This window comes from Acinonyx jubatus, chromosome A2, assembly GCF_027475565.1.
Source record: "Acinonyx jubatus isolate Ajub_Pintada_27869175 chromosome A2, VMU_Ajub_asm_v1.0, whole genome shotgun sequence".
Classification (NCBI taxonomy): Eukaryota; Metazoa; Chordata; class Mammalia; order Carnivora; family Felidae; genus Acinonyx; species Acinonyx jubatus.
The window spans coordinates 116,195,152-116,215,927 of NC_069383.1; the positions used below are offsets into that span (position 1 = coordinate 116,195,152).

Genomic DNA, 20,776 nt, shown 5'->3' on the forward strand with positions numbered 1-20,776 from the left:
ATTTTTAAAAAATACTTTTTGAACAATCAGAATCACATATTATGGATGCAGTTTACTGTCTAAAATCCATTGAATCAATATTGATGAGGGTAGGGCCTGGGAAACTAAATGGAAACCAACAATAATCTCTCCGAGTGACTAAGATGAGCTGGCAAGTTTAGGAATTCTTGATTTACAGTATTGCTCAGGATTTTTTTTATACTGTGAAGAGAATAACATTGATAGTGAAGAGAATGAATCTGCAGAGGAATTTTGCCTCGGAATAAATCAGAACTCATGTCTCACTTCTGTCTGATTTAGGTGATATTTAGATTGGATGTTAGACTGTAGAGTTGATGCTGGAATGAATTAAGACTTTTGGGACTGGTGTATTTTAGGATGAATGTATTTTGTGTAAGAGAAGGGCATAGACTTTCATGGGGCAGGGAGCAGAATGTGTCCCTCCCAGAATTCCTAAGCCCTAACCTCCAGTGGGATTGTATTTGGGAGATCATCAGGTTTTGCTGCGGCCATGAAGGTGGGCCCCCAGTGATGGTGTTAGTGCCCTTGTAAGCAGAGACATTTAGCTTGCTCTCTTGAGCAAGCAAACTCTCTTGAGCTCTCTTGAGATTGTCTCAAGTGCAAGTGATTTTTTTCTTCAGCTGTATCTGATCTACTCAGGAGTTCATCAAAGACATTCTTCATTTTGTTACAATGTTTTTCTCTATATTTTAAAAAATGTTTATTTATTTTTGAGAGGGAGAGACAGAGCACAGTATACTCTCCTGCACTTGAACTGGGAAGGGGCACAGAGAGAGGGAGACAAAAGATCCCAAACGGGTCCTGCACTGACAGCACAGAGGTCGATGCAGGGCTTGAACTCACGAACCATGAGATCATGACCTAAGCTGAAGTCAAATGCTTAACTAACTGAGCCACCCAGGTACCCCGTTACAGTTTTTTTTTTTTTTTTAATCTCTAGCATTTCTTTTTGTTTTTAAAAAAAAAATTTTTTTTAACATTTATTTATTTTTGAGACAAAGAGAGACAGAGCATGAACAGGGGAGGGGCAGAGAGAGAGGGAGACATAAAATCTGAAACAGGCTCCAGGCTCTGAGCTGTCAGCACAGAGCCGGACGTGGGGCTCGAACTCACGGACTGTAAGATCATGACCTGAGCCGAAGTCGGCCGCTTAGCCGACTGAGCCACCCAGGCGCCCCTGTAGCATTTCTTTTTGATTCTTTCTTAGAATTTCTATTTCTCTGCTTATATAACCCATCTGTTCTTCCATGTTGTCAGCTTTGTTCAGTTGTTTGGAATTCCTGGTCTGTTAATTCCAGCTTTCGTGCCATATTTGGCTATCATTCTCATGCTTGCAGTTTCTTCAAACTATGTCTTTTACTTTTTAGTATGCCTTGTAGTTTTTTCCTAATAGCCTATCATGATGTACTAGGTAAATGGAGCTGTTTGAAATAGACCTTTAGTAATGTGGCAGTGAGATGTTGGGGCAGTGCAGTGCTCTGCAGTTCTACGATCATGTCTTCTTTTAAAAGTGAGCCTGTGCCCTGGACTGTGAATATCACAAGTGCTTCTCAGTTTGCTCTTCCCCTTGGGTGGGACAGTATAACTAGAGGTAGCTGGAGTCGCTTGTTTCCTTTCCTTGAGGTCAACTGGGCTCTGATAATATCCCAGAAGACTTGGATCTGGTAAAGCACTTTCTTTTGAGGTCAGGCCTTGTTAAGACGAACATAGTGCTCTGATGTATTGCAAATGTTTACTTTCTCCCCACTGCCTGCAGAAGGGCAAGGGGATTTTTCTGATTGTCCCTTTGAATACCGGGTAGAACCCTTGGAGCTGAAATTCATTTAGGTGTGAGGCCCATCCTATGTCTTGGTCCTCCTGGAGTTTTTAAGTTAAAAAAAAAATTTTTTTTTAATGTTATTTATTTTTGAGAGAACACAAGCAGGGGAGGGGCAGAGAGAGAGAGAGGGGGAGGCACAGAATCCGAAACAGGTTCCAGGCTCTGAGCTGTCAGCATAGAGCCCTACATGGGGCTCAAACCATGAACCGTGAGATTGTGACCTGAGCCGAAGTCAGACGCCCAACGAACTGAGCCACCCAGGTGCCCCCCCCCCCCCGGAGTTTTAACACTCAGACTCTTCCCTCCTGAGTTTCTAGTGACTTGCCAGTTATATAGTTTGGGTTTTCCTATCCCTGCACTGGTTCTAGCAGAGTGTCTTTCTGTGGTTCTTGTGGAGATTTCTGCTCTGGTGAGTTGTGGTTCTTGGTGTCCAGCCTATCTGTCAACAGTTTGGGAGCAGCAGTTAGTCCTTTAAGCTCACTTCTCTGATGGAGCTTCTAGGAAACGTTGATTTTTCAGTCTGGTCAGCTTTTTATTTGTTGTTAGATGGAGGTGGAGTGATGACTTCCAAGCTCCTCACCTGTAAACCTGGAAACTGGAATTCTCCCTTTATCCGTCTTTGCTTCCCCAAAGAACTTAACCCATTGCCTGTTTTATCTTCTAACATGCTCTTTCGTTTTTCTTCCTGGGTGCTCTTGCTGAGGTTGCCGCGAGTTCTTCGTTTCCTGGATATCTATACCTGAACTCATACTGTCTCTTCCTCTTTAAACCGAATCCTTTTTAGTAAGGCCCCTTCACTAAGCTGAATTTGCGCTGATAGCAAATTAGCTACTATTAAGGTACCATTCTATTTAGTCACATTTTTTTCCTTTGAAAGATCATTTTACATTGCCTTAGATGTGAAGAATTTAGTTAATGCCAATTTCCTGCTTAAATCCTTAGGATTTATTACAATGAATTGCACTGAAATTGCCTCATTACTTTGTTAGCTCCTTAAGGTCAAGAACCTTTCCTTGTATATTCTTTTCTTAGTGCTTGCCATGAAATGCTTGTTATTTGTGAGATGATCGACATCATGTATAGAGTTAGGATGTAGAAATCCCTATTTGATAACCTAGGTGTATATTTTTTTTATAAAAAACATTAAAAAACATTTTTTTTTAAGAGGGAGAGAGCTCAAGCAGGAGAGAGTGCTGAAGGGAGAGAGAGGAGAGAGAGAACCTTTAGCAGGCTGCATGGAGCCTGGCGCAGGACTAGATCCCACGACCCTAGTATCATGACCTGAGCCAAAATCAAGAGTCCAATGTTCATATGACTGAGCCAAACAGACTTAAAATGTTTACATATCTTATTTCAAAATTTATATTTCAGAACATTAGACATAGGGATATCTGACATATTTAGACAGTATCCATTCCAGGTCTTACATGGAATTGTGATATCCTAGGGACTCATGATTATTATTATTTGATATTTTTCCCTCTCCTAAAAATGCTGTTTCATCACATTTGCAAGTATGCTCAGGTAGAGTAGAAGTGTTAGAATTTTGAAATTATAGTGATAGTATTTTAGATGATGGAAATATTCTAGGACTTAAGTCAGATTTTGTTAGAAGTCAAATTACTATATTATTAATATAGCCTAACTAATTTATTATGTTGCATTTGTTTTTTTTCAGACTGTTCTCTCTGTATAAGAAAATTTCTATCGTATAAAACACAATGTCCAACTTGTTGTGTGGTAAGTTTTCCTTTCCTGTTTTTTCTTGGAAACTTAATTGGTACAAATATTTCTGTGTGACATACACACAAAAGCCCAAGGGAAAAGGTGTGATTATTCAGTTAGGCTACATAAAAGACATTTTCAGAAAGGCCTCTAAAATACGTATATGGATGCTGGGAGAACTGGACAGCAACATGCAGAAGGATGAAACTAGACCACTTTCTTATACCATTCACAAAAAAAACTCAAAATGGATAAAGGACCTGAATGTGAGACAGGAAACCATCAAAACCCTAGAGGAGAAACCAGGAAAAAACCTCCCTGACCTTAGCTACAGCAGTTTCTTACTTAACACATCCTCAAGGGCAAGGGAATTAAAAGCAAAAATGAACTATTGGGACCTCATGAAGATAAAATGCTTCCGCACAGCAAAGGAAACAACCAACAAAACTAAAAGGCAACAATGGAATGGGAAAAGATATTTGCAAATGACATATCAGACAAAGGGCTAGTATCCAAAGTCTATAAAGAGCTCACCAAACTCCACACCCAAAAAACAAATAATCCAGTGAAGAAATGGGCAGAAAACATGAATAGACACTTCTCTAAAGAAGACATCCAGATGGCCAACAGGCATATGAAAAGATGCTCAACGTTGCTCCTCATCAGGGAAATACAAACCAAAACCACACTCAGATACCACCTCACGCCAGTCAGAGTGGCTAAAACGAACAACTCAGGAGACTATAGATGCTGGAGAGGATGTGGAGAAACGGGAACCCTCTTGCACTGTTGGTGGGAATGCAAACTGGTGCAGGCACTCTGGAAAACAGTGTGGAGGTTCCTCAAAAAATTAAAAATAGACTTACCCTATGACCCAGCAGTAGCACTGCTAGGAATTTACCCAAGGGATACAGGAGTACTGATGCATAGGGGCACTTGTACCCCAATGTTTATAGCAGCACTCTCAACAATAGCCAAATTGTGGAAAGAGCCTAAATGTCCATCAACTGACGAAAGGATAAAGAAAGTGTGGTTTATATACACAATGGAATACTATGTGGCAATGAGAAAGAATGAAATATGGCCTTTTGTAGCAATGTGGATGGAACTGGAGAGTGTTACGTTAGGTGAAATAAGTCCTACAGAGAAAGACAGATACCATATGTTTTCACTCTTATGTGGATCCTGAGAAACTTAACAGAAGTCTATGGGGGAGGGGAAGGAAAAAAAAAAGGCTAGAGAGAGAGAAAGCCAAACTCTTAAAAACTGAGAACAAACTGAGGGTTGATGGGGGGTGGGAGGGAGGGGAGGGTGGGTGATGGGTATTGAGGAGGGCACCTTTTGGGATGAGCACTGGGTGTTGTATGGAAACCAATTTGACATTAAATTTCATATTAAAAAAAATACATATATGGAGAAATGGGCTTTGTTCAATTTTTCTTACAGATTTCTGATAACCTAAATGTATTTTTGGAAGTCGAAACTGATTTTAAGATCAGGAGGTAGCACTCTTTAAATCTCGTGACCTATGTTTTTGTGGCTTCTCATGTTTTGTAATTTTTCACCTTGAGTTGAAGGTCTGATGGAAGGATTATTCATTTGTATAGGATTAGGGTTTAGTATTTGTGTGGAGGGAAAAGATTCATGACCATTGGGCTGAACCTGGCCTGACTGGTCCCTTACCTCTTTCCCAAACCAGACCTTCAGGGGAAACAGTAGGAAATTTGTTGTTAGAGTTTGTGAAACCTTACAGGTAGGTGCAAAGGTAGGTAAAAAGGTCAAGTAAACATAAATAGGAAGAAAGAAAGAAGAAGAGACAGTGAGGTCTAATAAGAAGGACTCTGGGCCTGATTGAAGGGTTTGGCTTCTACCTTGGCACCTCTGTTAGGTACATGGTGTTAGGAGGTCACTGAACTTCTCTCAGCTGTTTCCCTACGTAAAAAATGGTGCAGTTTGGCTCCCAAGTTTAATCTCTTTGCAGCTTGCCATTGTCAAGATGGTATCATCAGGGAGATAAGCTGCATACCGTTCATGCTAAATAACTACAAGATCTGTAGTTTTCCTGTTGCATTCCTGAACACCAATCTTGTTTTTAAACCCTCTTTGAACACCTAATGCCGCTCCCCGTGTAGTCACTTAAAAAGAGCATTTCTGTTCTGCTTTTTAGGGGAAATTCTTGGGATGGCATTTTGAATAAGGATTCTTGCTCATATTAGGTTTTATCTTAGTACAGAGCATATACGATTTTACTAGAGGCTGTGGAGATCTTTTATCAGACTTCCAGTCAGCAGATGCTGATTCACTGTTTTAAAATTCCATATTAGTATGAGATAAATGAACTTTATTTTGAGGCTTTCCTGGAAGACTTAGTGGGATGGGGAGTCTCGGGAGGATAGGTCGTGCATTTTCAAAACAAGATTATGACAAGTTATTTTATTGTTTGTGACCTTTTTCCATCTGCTGTTTTTCCTTTCTAGACAGTCACAGAGCCGGATCTAAAAAATAACCGCGTATTAGATGAACTGGTAAAAAGCTTGAATTTTGCACGGTATGATTTAATTTTGTGACTAACCCCTAACTGCTCTGACCTTTGATATGAGTTCCCTCTTTACTTTGTGCACTTTTGGGGATTAGGGAATGCAGGGTTGCATATTTTGGAGTAAAAGAAGGGAAGCGACAACAGTCATTAATCACTCATGGACAGTCTAATGGTAATAATATTTTCTTCCTTTACTTAACAGAAAGTCTCCTGTCATGAAAAACAGAAGTTAAAAATGCAGATTTGAGTACTTACTTTTGGGTATTACCAAAGATACCCAAAAGTATTTTATTTTTCCTGTCCTACCCCTAGAATCATCCATTTTCCCAAGGAGCCCTGGTTCCTTTTATTGGAGAATGGTATTTAGAATCAGGATCTGGAGCTAGGTATGGTCACTGTTCCTGAGATGTCATTGCTTCTAAGCCCTCTCATTGGACAGAGCTGGGTAGCATATGCACATATACATATGTGTGTACTAACCCATGTATACATGCGTATCTATAATCGTTTCTGTGTCTTATATATTAACCCATTAATTCTTAATCTGATTTATTCAGCATGTATGAGATGGTGTGCTGTGTGAAATAGGTAATTGTTGGTACTTTATACAGCTCAGAAATGTAGCTTTACTTCTTAGCTGTCAGATGTATGATGGTGAAAGTGAGTTTTGTCACCCCGAAGGATTATTAAAAGGCATATTTTACCAAACAGTATCTTGAAATTCAATTTTTAGTTTTGATCATGGAAGTCAATCAGAAATTTTCATTACGGACACACGACTTCTTAGCTGTTGGGACAGTTTTGATGGTACATTACATTCATTCTAAAAATGTAGAGAGATTTCTTCCAATAGAATTGCACATTTATTTCATTGAGTTGTGTCCTGAGAATTACAAGATTTAGTACTCTGAACTCGCCTAATATTACTTTCTAGAAATTGGCTTGGTTAGTCATTTCTGTAAAAAAGTCATAAAATGGTGATATTTCCTAGATTAGGAAACTCTGAGATTCTCTGATTCTCATAATTACAGTGTGGTGTTTTTCTTATTTTAAAGTCTTTCACCAGTTAGATTTTGAAGTCCATGAAAAAGGGTGGAGCCATGTCTTTAGAAAGGAATTTATTAGCTGTTTGATTTTCCCTGAGACAGTAAAATTATACCCCGAGGCTTATTTTTTTTCCTAGCTGGTTCTGAAAGCATAATAATTTCACTGCTAGGAGAAAGGGAGTGTCACAAAGCAAGTATCTGTTTGTTGAAGGGAAGTGATCGGTGTCTTTGGGTTCATGGACCTTTGGTAACTGAAAGGGAGGCCTTGGGATAATTGAACTCTCCCCTTTCCCGCTTCCTCCCGAAAGGAATAGGCTTTTTAATTATTCATTATAGTGGGTGTGGTGAGAAGCATTCTTTGTGGATTTGGGATGGATTTTATCATTTGTTTCTCCCTGTTTGCCTTGAAATTACCTTATGATGAACATTTCTTGGATATTTGTCATAGCTAATGTGCTGTGGTACTTCATTTGCAAAAGTAGTAGAGATGAAATTCAAGCTAATCACTTCCAGTACTTGTTTGATATCTGGTTTGAGATTGATGAGGGAAGTCAGGCAACAACAGATGTTGGCGAGGATGTGGAGAAAGAGGATCTCTTTTGCATTGTTGGTGGCAATGCACTCTGGAAAACATTATGGAGGTTCCTCAAAAAACTAAAAATAGAACTACTGCTAGGCATTTATCCACAGGATACAGGTGTGCTGTTTCGAGGGGACACATGCACCCCCATGTTTATAACAGCACTATCAACAATAGCCAAAGTATGGAAAGAGTGCAAATATCCATCGATGGATGAATGGATAAAGAAGATGTGGTATATATATACAATGGAGTGTTACTCGTCAATCAAAAGAATGAAATCTTACCATTTGCAACTACGTGGATGGAACTGGAGGGTATTATGCTAAGTGAAATTAGTCAGAGGAAGACAAAAATCATATGACTTCTCTCATATGAGGACTTTAAGAGACAAAACAGATGAACATGAGGGAAGGGAAATAAAAATAAGATAAAAACAGGGAGGGGGACAAAACAGAAGAGATTCAAATATGGAGAACAAACTGAGGGTTGCTGGAGGGGTTGTGAGAGGGGGGGATGGGCTAAATGGGTAAGGGGCATTAAGGAATCTACTCCTGAAATCATTGTTGCACTATATGGTAACTAATTTGGATGTAAATTTTAAAAAATAAAAAATAAAATTAAAAAAAAAGATTGATGAGGGAAGAAGTTAATCTTCTAAGGTTTTTGTATTGTTTGTATATTTTTTTTCTTTCTCATTGGTCAGTGCCATTTTAAGACATAATGGTTTAAAATTTTTTAATGTTCTAAATTGAAATAAAAGAGTGTTGGAAATAGTTCCAGAGGTTTTCAGACAAAATAGTGACATTAACAGCTTACATTTTCTTCTAACTCTAGCCATTTATTTTCAAAGAACATGAGTATTTTTCTTGACTCAGTTTTATTTAAAATAATGTGCTTAAAAATGTGTTGAACAAAATTTAATCAGAATATTTTTGTCTAAGTGGAGCATCATTCTTGACCTAAGTAAGAAAATACTGTTTCAGTATTTTTGTGTAGCAGCCAGTCTACATCTGTATCATTTTTACAAACTGAGAGTGTAAAGCATCATTTACTACTTTGGTTTATCCTATCCCCATCAAGGTACTTTTTCTCCAGGTACTTACTCCATGTTTAAGAATTCAGACATTTTAGATGATAATTGTAATAGATCATTCCTTAGCATCTTAGGAGAGTGTGTAGAATATAATTTTGATTTTTTTCTTACAGTATAGTTTAAAGCATACTGACTTTGGATTTAGGCAGAACTGGGTTCTCTAGCTGTGATCTGTGATCAAAATATTAAACCTCTTTGGCCTCTGTTCCACATCTGAAAAGTGGTAATAATATTATTGACACTTTTAGGGATTGTTGTAAGGGTTGGAAATGAAGAGTTCTACTAGAAGATACCCAGCATAATACCTGGAGCAAAGGAACCTAAAAAAAGATTTCTGTCATTATTATCATATATATTTTACGCATGTTTGTATCATCTTCCCTTATATTATATATTGATGCCCTAAGATGCTAATAAGAATTTGTTCTTTGGTGGACCTCTGCCTGTTTCACCAAACGGTCCTAGACTGCTGTTACATGTTTTGGATCAGAACAGCATTTGTGGGGACTTTTGCTAGATAATGAAGTCCATGGACTTGATCACATGGGTTTCAGGACTGCCCTGAGTTTCTCTTTGGTGTCTACCCAGAGATCTGTTTTGCTTCTTGATTCTTGGCCACATTCTGAAGAGGTAGAGTTCTTGTGTAGTTAACAAATGGGCAAGATTGTCCTGTACTTGATGGAGTCACAATTATTGTGAAAGTCCATACTTTACCCCAAAAAATCTGAGTATCTATGATAAGTGCTATTAGGTATTATAATACCAACTGACTTTAAATTAAATTTATAGGAATGGTGGAAATGAAAGAGAAAATTACCAATTCAGTTTAAGTATCCTTTTTAGAATTAATATTTTCACATGGCCCCTATTAAGCTGTGTGAATTGTAGCAGTCTAGTGGTTTTAAATCCCATGTGTCCATTCATGGCTTCCAAATTTACATCTTCAAGTAGATCTCACCCCAAAACTTCAGGCTACCATATACCACTGCTTACCTCATATCTCTGCTTGAACCTCTTAAAAGCAACTCTCAACTCTCTGGGCTGCCCGCCATCCCCCACTCCAAATCTCCTGCCCCCACAGTCTTTCTTCCCTCATTAAATGGCAGCTCTGTCCTTTCATTTGCCCAGGCCCCAAACCCTGGAGTCCTCCTTGACCCTTCTCTTTCACACTTAACTCTGTCATTCCATCAGTTAATCCTCCTGGCCCTGTTATTAACATGTTTCCTGAATCTGACAGCTTTTCATCACCGTGCCAGCATTATCCTGGCAAGCCAGCGTCAGCCTGTATTACTTTGATCACTTCTAGTGGTCTCCTATTCCTGCTTTTGCCCTCTGATAGTCCTTCTGAGGCCAGCAACCAAAGTGTCACTTTAAAACAAAAAGTCACAGGGGCGTCTGGGTAGCTCAGTCGGTTAAGCATCCGACTTCATTCCAGGTCACGATCTCACAGTTCATGAGTTCGAGCCCCGCGTCAGACTCTGTGCTGATGCCTCAGAGCCTGGAGCCTGCTTCAGATTCTGTGTCTCCCTGTCTCTCTGCCCCTCCCCTGCTCGTGCTCACACTCTGTCTCTGTCAAAAATAAATAAATAAATAAAAATCAGGTCGTACTTAATATCGTCTGGAGGGGGTGTCCCATCTCATTTGGAAGAGCAGCCTGAGTCCTGTCAGTGGCAATCCTCTGGTCCCTACAGAACAGGGTCTCTTGCCGACTTCATGTCCCACTTCTCTTTCCCTTGTTTATTCTGCTCCAGGCGCACTGGCCTTCTTGCTATTTCTCCAATGTGTCAATCATACTCTGACCCTAGAGGCTTTGTACTTACTGTTATTTCTAGGGGAAACACTGTTTCCCCAGAGAGCCACATGGGTTAGTCCTTCAGTTTGTTCGGGCTCTGTGTTTTCATAGGGCACCTTCTCAGTGAGGCTTTCTGTGACCGTCCTGTAAAGAGTGCCAAGCTCTTCGCCTCCTCATGCACGGCTTCACTGGCTTTGTTTTTTTCCCATGGCACTTTCATATATGTTGTGTGCATTCTAGTATCTCTTCCCTTACTGTAGTGTAAGCTTCATGAGGACTGGGACGATTTTGTTCTCTGTTATATTTCCACTGCCGAAACTACCCCCTAAGTAGCGGGCACATGAAGAAGTTAATGAGTTTCAGTTTTGGCACGGGGCGTAATTTTATCATCGCGGTAGTGGAGCTGTACTGCTTGCTGCAGGTACAGTCATGCCTCGTTTTACTGCACTTTGCTTTGCTGAACTTCCCAGGTGTTTAATTTTTTACAAACTGAAGGTTTTTGGCCACCCTGCATTGAGCAGGTCTTATCAGTGCCATTTTTCCAACAGCATTTGCTCACTTCATGTCTCTGTGTCACATTTTGGTGATTCTTAAAATATTTTGAACTTTTTCATCATTATTTTATTTGTTGTGGTGATACTATGATAATTGTTTTGGGGTGTCACAAACTGCAGCCTTATACGACCATGAATTTAATTTTAATTGATAAATGATACACGTGTACTGACTGTTCCACTCACAGGCCATTTCTCTGCCGTTCTCCCTCTCCTCGGGTCTCCCTATTCCCCGAGACACAACAGTATTTAAATTAGACCAATTAATAACCCTGCAGGACGTCTAAGTGTTCAAGGGAGAAGAAGAGTCACATGTCTCATTTTAAATAAAAAATAAGAAACGATTCAGCTTAGTGAGGAAGGCATGTTGAAAGCTGAGATAGGCTGGAAGCTAGCCCTCTTGTGCCAAATGGCCAAGTTCTTGAAGTGCTGCTTCAGTGAACACACAAATAGTAAGAAACAAACAGCCTTATTGCTGATATGGAGAAGGTTTTAGTGGTCTGGGAAGATGATCAAACTGGCCACAACATTCCCTTAAACGAAAGCCTGATCCAGAGCAAGGCCCTAACTCTTCACTTCTGTGAAGGCTGAGGGAGGTGAGGAAGCCGCAGAAGAAACGTCTGAAGCTAGTGGAGATTGGTTCACAAGGTTTAAGGAAAGAAGCTGTCTCCATTACATAAGAGTATAAGGTAAAGCAGCAAGTGCTGATGTAGAACCTGCAGTGAGTTATCCGGAAGTTCTAGCGGAGCTCGTCAATGAAGGTGACTGCGCTAAACAGTAGATTTTCAATGTGGATGAAACAGCTTTCTATTGGAAGAAGACGCCATCTAGAACTTTCATAACTAGAGAGAAGTCAGTGCCTGGCTTCAAAACCTCAAAGGACAGGCTGCCTCTCTTGTTGGGAGTTAATGCTGCTAGTGACTTGAGGGTGAAGCCAGTGTTCATTTAGCCTGTGGATTGTCCCAGGGCCCTTAAGAATTATGCTACATATACTCTGCCTGTGCTCTGTAAATGGAACCACAAAGCCTGGACGATAGCACATCTGTTTATAGCATGGTTTACTGAATAGTTTAAGCCCACCATTGGGAACTGTTGCTCAAGAAAAAAAGATTCTTTGAAAATGTTACTGCTCATTGGCAGTGCACCTGGTTACCTATAGGGCTGTGATGGAGATGTACGAGATTAATGTTGTTTTCATGCCTGCTCATGCAGCATCTATTCTGCAGCCCGTGGATCAAGGGGTGATTTCAACTTTCAAGTCTTATTATTTAAGAAATACTTTTTGTAAGGCTGCTGTAGATAGTGATTGCTTTGATGGATCTGGGCAAAGTCTGTTGAAAACCTCCTGGAAAGGATTCACCATTTTGGATGCCATTAACGACATTCGTGATTCATTGCAAGAGGTCAAAAATACCAGCAGGAACAGGAGTTTGGGAGAAGCTGATCCCGACCCTCATGGATGACTTTGAGGGGTTCACGAATTCTGTGGAGGAAGTAACTGCAGATGTGGTGGAAACAGCAAGAGAACTAGAATCAGAAGTGGAGCCTGATGATGGGACTGAATTGATGTAATGTTGTGATAAAACATAAATGGATGATCAGAGCAAGTGGTTTCTTGAGATGGAATCTACTCCTGGTGGAGATGCTGTGAAGATTGTTGAAATTAAAAAAAAAGACTACTGCCATTCTGTGGCCTTTGATTTCCATGTAAATATTAGAATGAATATACTGTTTCCACCCCCAAAAAAGTTGCTTTTATTTTGATTGGCATTGCATTGAATCTATAAATAAATATGGGGAAAATGGGCATGTTAACCTTGTTGAGTTTTCTAGTGCATGTACCCAGGGTATTTATTTATTTAGACTTTTTAAAAATTTTCCGCAGCAAATTTGGTGTATTTATTTAAAAATTTTATTTTCCATTTGCTAATACATAGGCATGACATTAATTTTTGTTTAACAGATATTATGTCCAGGGATCTTGTAAAAATTCACTTACTCTAGTTGCTTGTAGAGTCTTTGGATTTTTTATAAACATAATCATGTCACTTGCAAATAAAGTTTTCTTTCCCATTTTGTGTGTGTGTGTGTGTGTGTGTGTGTGTGCCTTATCACAAAAGCTATGGCCTCCAGTATAATTTGAACAGAGATGGTGGCAGTAGACATCCTTGTCTGGTTTTCACTCTCAGGGGAAGATGTTCAAGCTGTAATAGTAGCTATAGTTTTTTTTGAAAGTATCTTTTTTCAGATTAAGAAAGTTTCCTTCTGTTCCTAGTTTTCTAAGTGTTTTTGTTATGAATGGGTATTAGATTTTATCAAATGCTTTTTCTACATTTATTGTAATGATTGTATAATTTTTCTCCTTAAATTTGCTAATGTGGTGAATTACATTGATTTTTCAAATAACAAACCAACCTTGTATTCCTGAAATAAGTCTCATTTGGTCATGATGCATTATATGTTTTTATTTATCTCTAGATTTTATTTCTTAATGTTTCATTTATGATTTTTGTGTTTATATTTATGAGATATTATTGGATTATAATTTTATTTTCCTACAATATGCTTGTCAGATTTTGTTATCAAGGTTATGCTGGTTTTAATATGAATTGGGAAACATTCTTTTTTTATTTTCTGGATAACTTTGTGTACCATTGGTATTATTTCTTCTATAAATATTTGGTAGAATTCACCAGCAAAACTGTCTGGGCTTGGGGATTTCTTTGTAAGAGGGCTCATTATTTGTCATTACAAAAAAATTTGTAATATTTTTTATTTGTTAATTACATCACTTTGATTAATTGGATTGGTTCACATCTTCTGTATTCTTACTGATTTTTGTCCATTTTGTTAGTTAGAAAGGTATGTTTAGATTTATACACACTGTTATTTAAACCAACCATTATTGTGAATGGACTGTTTCTCCTTTTAGTTCGTTCAGTTTTTGCTTTATACATTTTGAAGCTATACTACTAAGTGAATATAATTTATGATTTTTTAAATGTTTATTTTTGAGAGAGAGAGTGAGAGAGCATGCACACTAGTGGGGAAGTGGCAGAGAGAGAAGGGGACAGAGGGCCCAAAACAGGTTCCATGTTGTCAGCACAGAACCTGACACATGGCTCGAACTCATGAACATTGAGATCCATCCTGACCTGAGTTGAAACCAAGAGTCGGCTGCTTAACTGGTTAAGCCATCCGGGAGCCCCTATAATTTATGATATTTATGCTTTGAATTAAATTGACCATTTTGTCAAAATGAGATGTCCCTCTTTATCTTTCATGATACTTTTTGCCTTAATGTTGTCTGTTGTTAATGTTACCATATCAGCTTTCTTTTCATTAATATTTTCCTGGTACTTCTCTTCCTATCCTTTTATTTGCAACCTTCCTGGGTCTTTATATTTAAAGTATCTTTTCAAACAGTGTATAGCTGTATCTTATTTTTAATCTAGTCTGACCATCTTTGTCTTTCAGAGTATTTACCCATTTAATGTAATTACAGTTTAGCATGTTACCTTTGTTTTCTTTCTCCATTTGTTTCTTTGTAAAAAAAATTATTTATTTCTGCCCATTCTTTATGATATTAAAAGTATTTTTATTGTTTCCTTTGTTAGTTTTTACATTATATCTCTTAGTGTCACTCTTTTAAGTCCTTACTGAAGAAATGACAAAATATGTCCTAATAATAGTGTACCATAAATTAGTATTTTCATCATGTCCTGAACAGTGCAAGAACTTTACAGTATTTTTATATTATTTCTCTTTTTTAAAACTATGTTTTTGTATGTATTTTACTTACATGTTTGCTGTAAATCCCACAAGACATTGTTAGTGTTGTTGAAAACAGTTTTGTTTTGACCCACATATTTATCTTTTGTGGAGCTGCTGATTGTTTTTTTTTTTTTAATTTTTTTTTTTAACATTTATTTATTTTTGAGAGAAGAGGCAGAGTGTGAGCAGGGGAGGGGCAGAGAGAGAGAGGGAGACACAGATCTGAAGCAGGCTCCAGGCTCTGAGCTGTCAGCACAGAGCCCGATGCATGGCTCGAACTCAGAGACTGCGAGATTATGACCTGATCCGAAGTCAGACACCTAACCGACTGAGCCACCCAGGCGCCCCTGGAGCTGCTGATTCTTACTGACATTTTTATACCTCCCTCTAGAATCATTTTCCTTAAGCTGAAGAACATTTTTGTACTACCTCCTTGTCTGCCAGTGAGGAATTCTCTTAGCTTTTCTTAGCTTGAGAATGTATTTTGCTTTTACTTCAGAACACAATTTTCCTTTAAAAAAATGTTTCTTTATTTTGAGAGAGAAAGAGAGAGAATGAGCAAGGAAGGGGCAGAGAAAGAGGGAAAGAGAGAATTCCAAGCTGTGCTGACGGTGCAAAGCCCGATGTGGGGCTTGAGCTCATGAACCATGAGATCGTGACCTGAGCCGAAATCAGGAGTTGGATGTTTAACCAACTAAGCCACTCAGGGACCCCTAGAACACTTAAAAAAAATTTTTTTTTTTTTACATTTATTTTATTATTGTGGGACAGAGCATGAGCATGGGAGGGGCAGAGAGAGGAGGAGACACAGAATCTGAAGCAGGCTTCAGGCTCCGAGCTGTTAGCACAGAGCCCGACACAGGACTTGAACCCACTGACTGCGAGATCATGACCTGAGCTGAAATTGGACACCCAACCCACTGAGCCACCCAGGCGCCACCCCGCCCTCTCCCCCGGAACACTATTTTTAATGGAAATGGAATTCTTGGTAGTTTTGCTTTCTTTCTGTACTTTAAAGATGTCATGATGTCATAATATTATCTTTTTGCTTTCATTGTGAAGTCAGTGCTGTTTTTATTATTTATTGGAGCAGTGGTTCTCAACGGGGAGTGATTTTACCTTCACTTCACCCTCTCTTCCAGGGGGACATTTGGTAATGTCTGGATATGTTTTGGTTGTCTCAACCTGGGGTGGGGTATATGCTGCTGACATTGCTACAATGCACAGAACAGTTCTTCACAACAAAAAATGATTTGACTGACAGTGTCCTAAGTGCCAAGGTTAGGAAACTGTGCTTTAGAGGTAACATGTCTTATTTTTTTTTCTGATTGTTTACAAGATTTTCTCTTTCTTATTTTTTAACAGTTTGATTAATATATGCCCAGGTTTTATTTTCTTTGTTTTATCCTTTTGGGGATGAATTTTAATTCCCTCTAACACTACACTATCTTTTTACTCATTTGTGTGTTTTTTCATCATTTTTCTTTAATATATTCATTGTAGTTATCTTGAAGTCTTTATAATGCTACTCTTTGGACCAGTTCTGGATCTGCTTCCATTGACTATTTTATCTTTTGATTATATGTGTTTTGAACATGGTTGATGAAATGTTATAGAGGCTGCGAATTATCCTCCTTTGAAAGATGTTGGGTTCTGTTCTGGTTCCAGCTCTTCACTTTTATTCTGCCGGGGCCTTGTTTAGTTCTTTGTTGGATTTGGCCTACTTCAGTTTTATTTATTTTTCCTAAGGTGTGGCCTTTGTGGGGTTTCAACTGAATGTCTAGGATGTTTATAAGATCTCTGCAATTGGGGCTCAAATTCCAACAACTTGTCAGCAGCTTTGGGAATCTCAGTTTCCCAGCATCTGCTTCCTACTAGGTCGCCTTGTGCATTTGTCTTATGCTTTTGCAGCCATGGAGATGATCAGGAGTGGATGAGAATTTCTATGCAGATTTTTGGTGTTCTCTTTCTGTGGCTACCCGCTGTCCACCACCCTGTCCCTCCAATTCTAGCCATCTTTGCCCAGAACTCTGATCTCTGTTTCCACTCCCAGAAGATGCTTCCAGGGAAGTTCTTGGGGGCAGTGGTGGATCACCTCATGTTTTTCTTCTCTTTCATTGACTGCAGGCTTGTGTTGACTATAGTTCATGCTATAAACAGTTGTTTTTTATGTTTTGTCCAGATTCTAAAGTTATGTATGGTTAGAGAGGAAGTCTTATACCAGGTATTCTCCAAGGCTAGATTCTGAAGTATCTCTTTTCCTTTATAAAAGATTAACTGCATTAAAATATTTATTTATGTATGTATGTATGTGTGCGTGTGCATGAGTGGGGGAGGGGCAGAGAGGGAGGGAGAGAGAAAATCCCAAGCAGGCTCCGTGCTGCCAGCACAGAGCCTGATGCGGAGCTCAATCCCACAGACTGTGAGATTAGGACCTGAATCAAAACCAAGAGTCAGATGTCTAACACCCTGAACCCCCCAAGTGCCCCAAAGATTAACTGCTTTTTAAATCAGGTTTATTGCTTTGAAGAAATGCTGGTTTGGTTGTCATTATGGAATAAGTTCTGTGTTTCACGGAAGCAAGTGTTAATTGGGAAAACGGGTTATGTCAGTTAACTTACTAAGTATAACTTGACGTCTTAGTTACCTATTGTGTTTTTGGTGCTTCAAGGAATCAATTGCTGCAGTTTGCCTTAGAGTCACCACCCATATCTCCTGCTTCCTCCTCTTCAAAGAACCTTGCTGCCAAAGTACACACTCCGGTGGCCTTCAGACATTCTTTAAAGCAAGGAAGCAAATTAATGGAGAATTTCTTGATTAGAGAAACTGGTGGTTCTACATCAGAGTTGTCGATAAAAGAGAATGAAAGCAAAGCCATCCCTCAAAAAGAGGTGAGCACTTCTTCAAAGACCAAAGAGGCACCTTCTGTAGAAAAGACAGCTCCACGTTCCTTAGTGGCTAATGTTCCTGAGACACCCTCTACGTCAACTTTGAAACAGGCTGCCAAAGGTAGGAAATTATTTTCATATATGTGTTTTCTTACTTAATGGAAATCTTTTCATCCCACATGACATAAGAATAAATCAGCATCTTGAGGGGGGAAGGAATGGGAAAGGGCAAACCAGATTTCACATTTTAACATTCTCTGAAATTGATGTAGGCAGTGCTGCAAGATATTTTTGTACTCTTTCTCTCTCATAGAATGGGAATTGAGGCTGATTGCTGGAAAAATGAAGCAGTTTTAATTAGCTCATATTTTAACTATGGCAGTTGGTGTCTATTTTTCAGCTTTTAATTTCCCCCCTCATCTTTCATATCAATTCCATTTTAATCTTAAAGAGCTCCTTTTGTCTTATTATACCACTGCTTGAACACTTCCAAGCTGTTACGACTGGTGTTTATAGCCACAGACAATTTGACCCCTCATCTAGCTGTCTGATCTTATTTCTTATTTTTCCCTCTCAAAAATCCTTCTATACTAGCCCAGCTGATCTCCCCATTATTTCTTGAATATACCCAGAGATTGGAAAAACTACAAGCTGCAGGCCAAATTTGGCTTGACACCAATTTTTGTAAATAAAGGTTCACTGGAAAATATCCACCCCCCTTCTGTTAATGAAGCTTTCATGTTCATGAAAGAGTTTAGTAGTTGTAACAGAGACCATCTGGCCTACAGAGCCTACAATCTCTACTACCTGGTCCTTCACTAAAAATGTTTGCTGACCCTTGTTTTACCTTTCTAGACTTTATCCAGATCCTAACCGTTCTTCTGTTGTGTCAGATAATACTGGCCTCTCCCATCACCAAAGTGGCAGAGCACTTGCCTTCTGGACTATTTTGTGTACAGTTTGCTTTTTTGATGATGAATGGCTCGGTTTGTTTAACCTATTATTTCCATGTCTTTTCTTGCCTGTGAAGTTCAGAGCACCTTTTAGGCAGAAATTAGGTCTTAACACATCTTTGGTATGCCCACATCACATACAGTGCAGGACAATGAGTGGTTATTAAACTTAGGTTGAAATTAGCATATTAGTACTCAAGAGTTTAAATTTTGTAAGGATAGGTGAATTTTAAGTGCATTTCCTGACAAATCTTTGATCATTGTATCAATTGACCGTTCTTGTTGTAGTGTTTTTAGCTAATAGTTAAAAGTCTGTCCTACCTCTATTGCCCTGAGGGGCCCTTCTTTTTCTCTTTTGCTTTTCTAAGTGCATGTTAAGGTTGGAATTCTATTTTTTTCTATTAATTGCTGAAAGATGTCAGGTTATATGTTATTTTTGCCCTTTCCATAAATAATAAAATCTTTCTTTCTCTTTTTAAAAAATACAGTGGATTGTCCTGTTTGTGGGGTTAATATTCCAGAAAATCACATTAATAAGCACTTAGACAGCTGTTTAACACGTGAGGAGAAGAAGGAAAGCCTCAGAAGGTAAGGAAGTTAAGTATAACCATTGACCTACTTTAGCAAGGTACTTCTTGTGCATTGTGAACTATTCCACCAGCTCTTCCATTCTGTCTCCTTTGCTCTGAGGGTTATTTCCCATAAGCCATAAGAATCTGGTGACCTTGATGGAACTGGAGGGTATTACGCTAAGTGAAATTAGTCAGAGAAAGACAGAAATCATATGACTTCACTCATATGAGGACTTTAAGAGACAAAACAGATGAACATAAGGGAAGGGCAACAAAAATAATTTGGGAAGGGGAACAAAACAGAAGAGACTCATAAATATGGAGAGCAAACTGAGGGTTACAGGAGGGGTTGTGGGAGGGGGGATGAGCTAAATGGGTAAGGGGCACTAAGGAGTCTACTCCTGAAATCATTGTTGGACTATATGCTAACTAATTTGGATATAAATTTAAAAAGATAAAAAAATAAAACAAGTTAATAATTAAAAAAAAAAGAATCTGGTGACCTTCATTCTCCTTAGAAATGTTTCTTCTTGGGGCACTTGGCTGGTTCAATTGGTAGACCATGTGACTCTCAATCTCAGGGTTGTGAGCTCAGGCCCCATGTTGGGCATGGAGCCTGTTTGGAAAAAAGAAAGAAAGAAAGAAAAGAAAGAAAAGAAATGTTTCTTCCTGAGGAATAAGTTTTGAGTATAGAAGCTGAGCATTTTCTCCTTGAATAGTGAGGAATCAGCATCGGTCCTCTTGTTTGGACTGCTCTTTTTCTAGATGCATCTGCCATATTTCTTCTAATACATTTAGTTACGTCAATTTATCTAAGACCTGCTCATCCATATGTAATTAAGTTCAAGTTCCAACAGTGGTCCCACACCTTGTTCCATATTGTATGTTGTCCTGCCATTTGCTCTGTCTTGCAGTTTAGAAGCACTGCATATTGTATCTCTCTTAAGGAAGGATTCACTGCACCGGTGAGTGTATTGAAGGCTCTGAGAAGTTCTGTATCGAAGGTAGTTGTTGGAATTTGTGTAATCCAGCAATTACTACATTTATTTGACTGCAAAACCTTTTTGTCCTCATAACTCATATCTTGCAAAACTAGTGTTTGTGAAGGTACACTTAGGGAAGCATTGAGCTCTGTTTCTCTTTAGTTACATCCTGATCCTGGGGTCTGGTCACATAAGAGAGACTGTGACATTTGAAATATTTTATCCACAACACCCTGAGGGGCCGTTTTCTCGATAGGGGTGACAACCCTCCACCCGTTCCATGTAGAATCGTATCAGAATTGATTCAAAGAATACTCTTCCTTTTGATGCCTTCAGATTCTGAGGACCCTTAAATGCATTACTTTCACTAAATGATGAAAGAAGGGTCAGTGTTATCTTCATGTTTTGGGCATCATCTGTCAGTCTTCATATTT

The 20,776-nt window shown here is 38.9% G+C and overlaps 1 protein-coding gene across 6 annotated transcripts in view; it reads left to right on the plus strand.

The window, feature by feature from the left end:
- The window catches only part of RAD18 (RAD18 E3 ubiquitin protein ligase), a 109,577-nt gene that overhangs the window by 15,487 nt on the left and 73,314 nt on the right, over nucleotides 1–20,776 (plus strand). For all 6 annotated transcript variants that reach the window (XR_003415054.2, XR_008297017.1, XR_003415055.2 and 3 more), the window contains exons 3-6: nucleotides 3,519–3,580; nucleotides 6,043–6,113; nucleotides 17,618–17,955; nucleotides 19,276–19,375. Coding sequence is in view for 3 of the 6 variants with exons in the window: in XM_027042535.2 (XP_026898336.1) it covers nucleotides 3,519–3,580; nucleotides 6,043–6,113; nucleotides 17,618–17,955; nucleotides 19,276–19,375 (571 nt within the window). In the remaining 3 variants the exon portion in view is untranslated. The remainder of the gene's footprint in view (nucleotides 1–3,518; nucleotides 3,581–6,042; nucleotides 6,114–17,617; nucleotides 17,956–19,275; nucleotides 19,376–20,776) is intronic.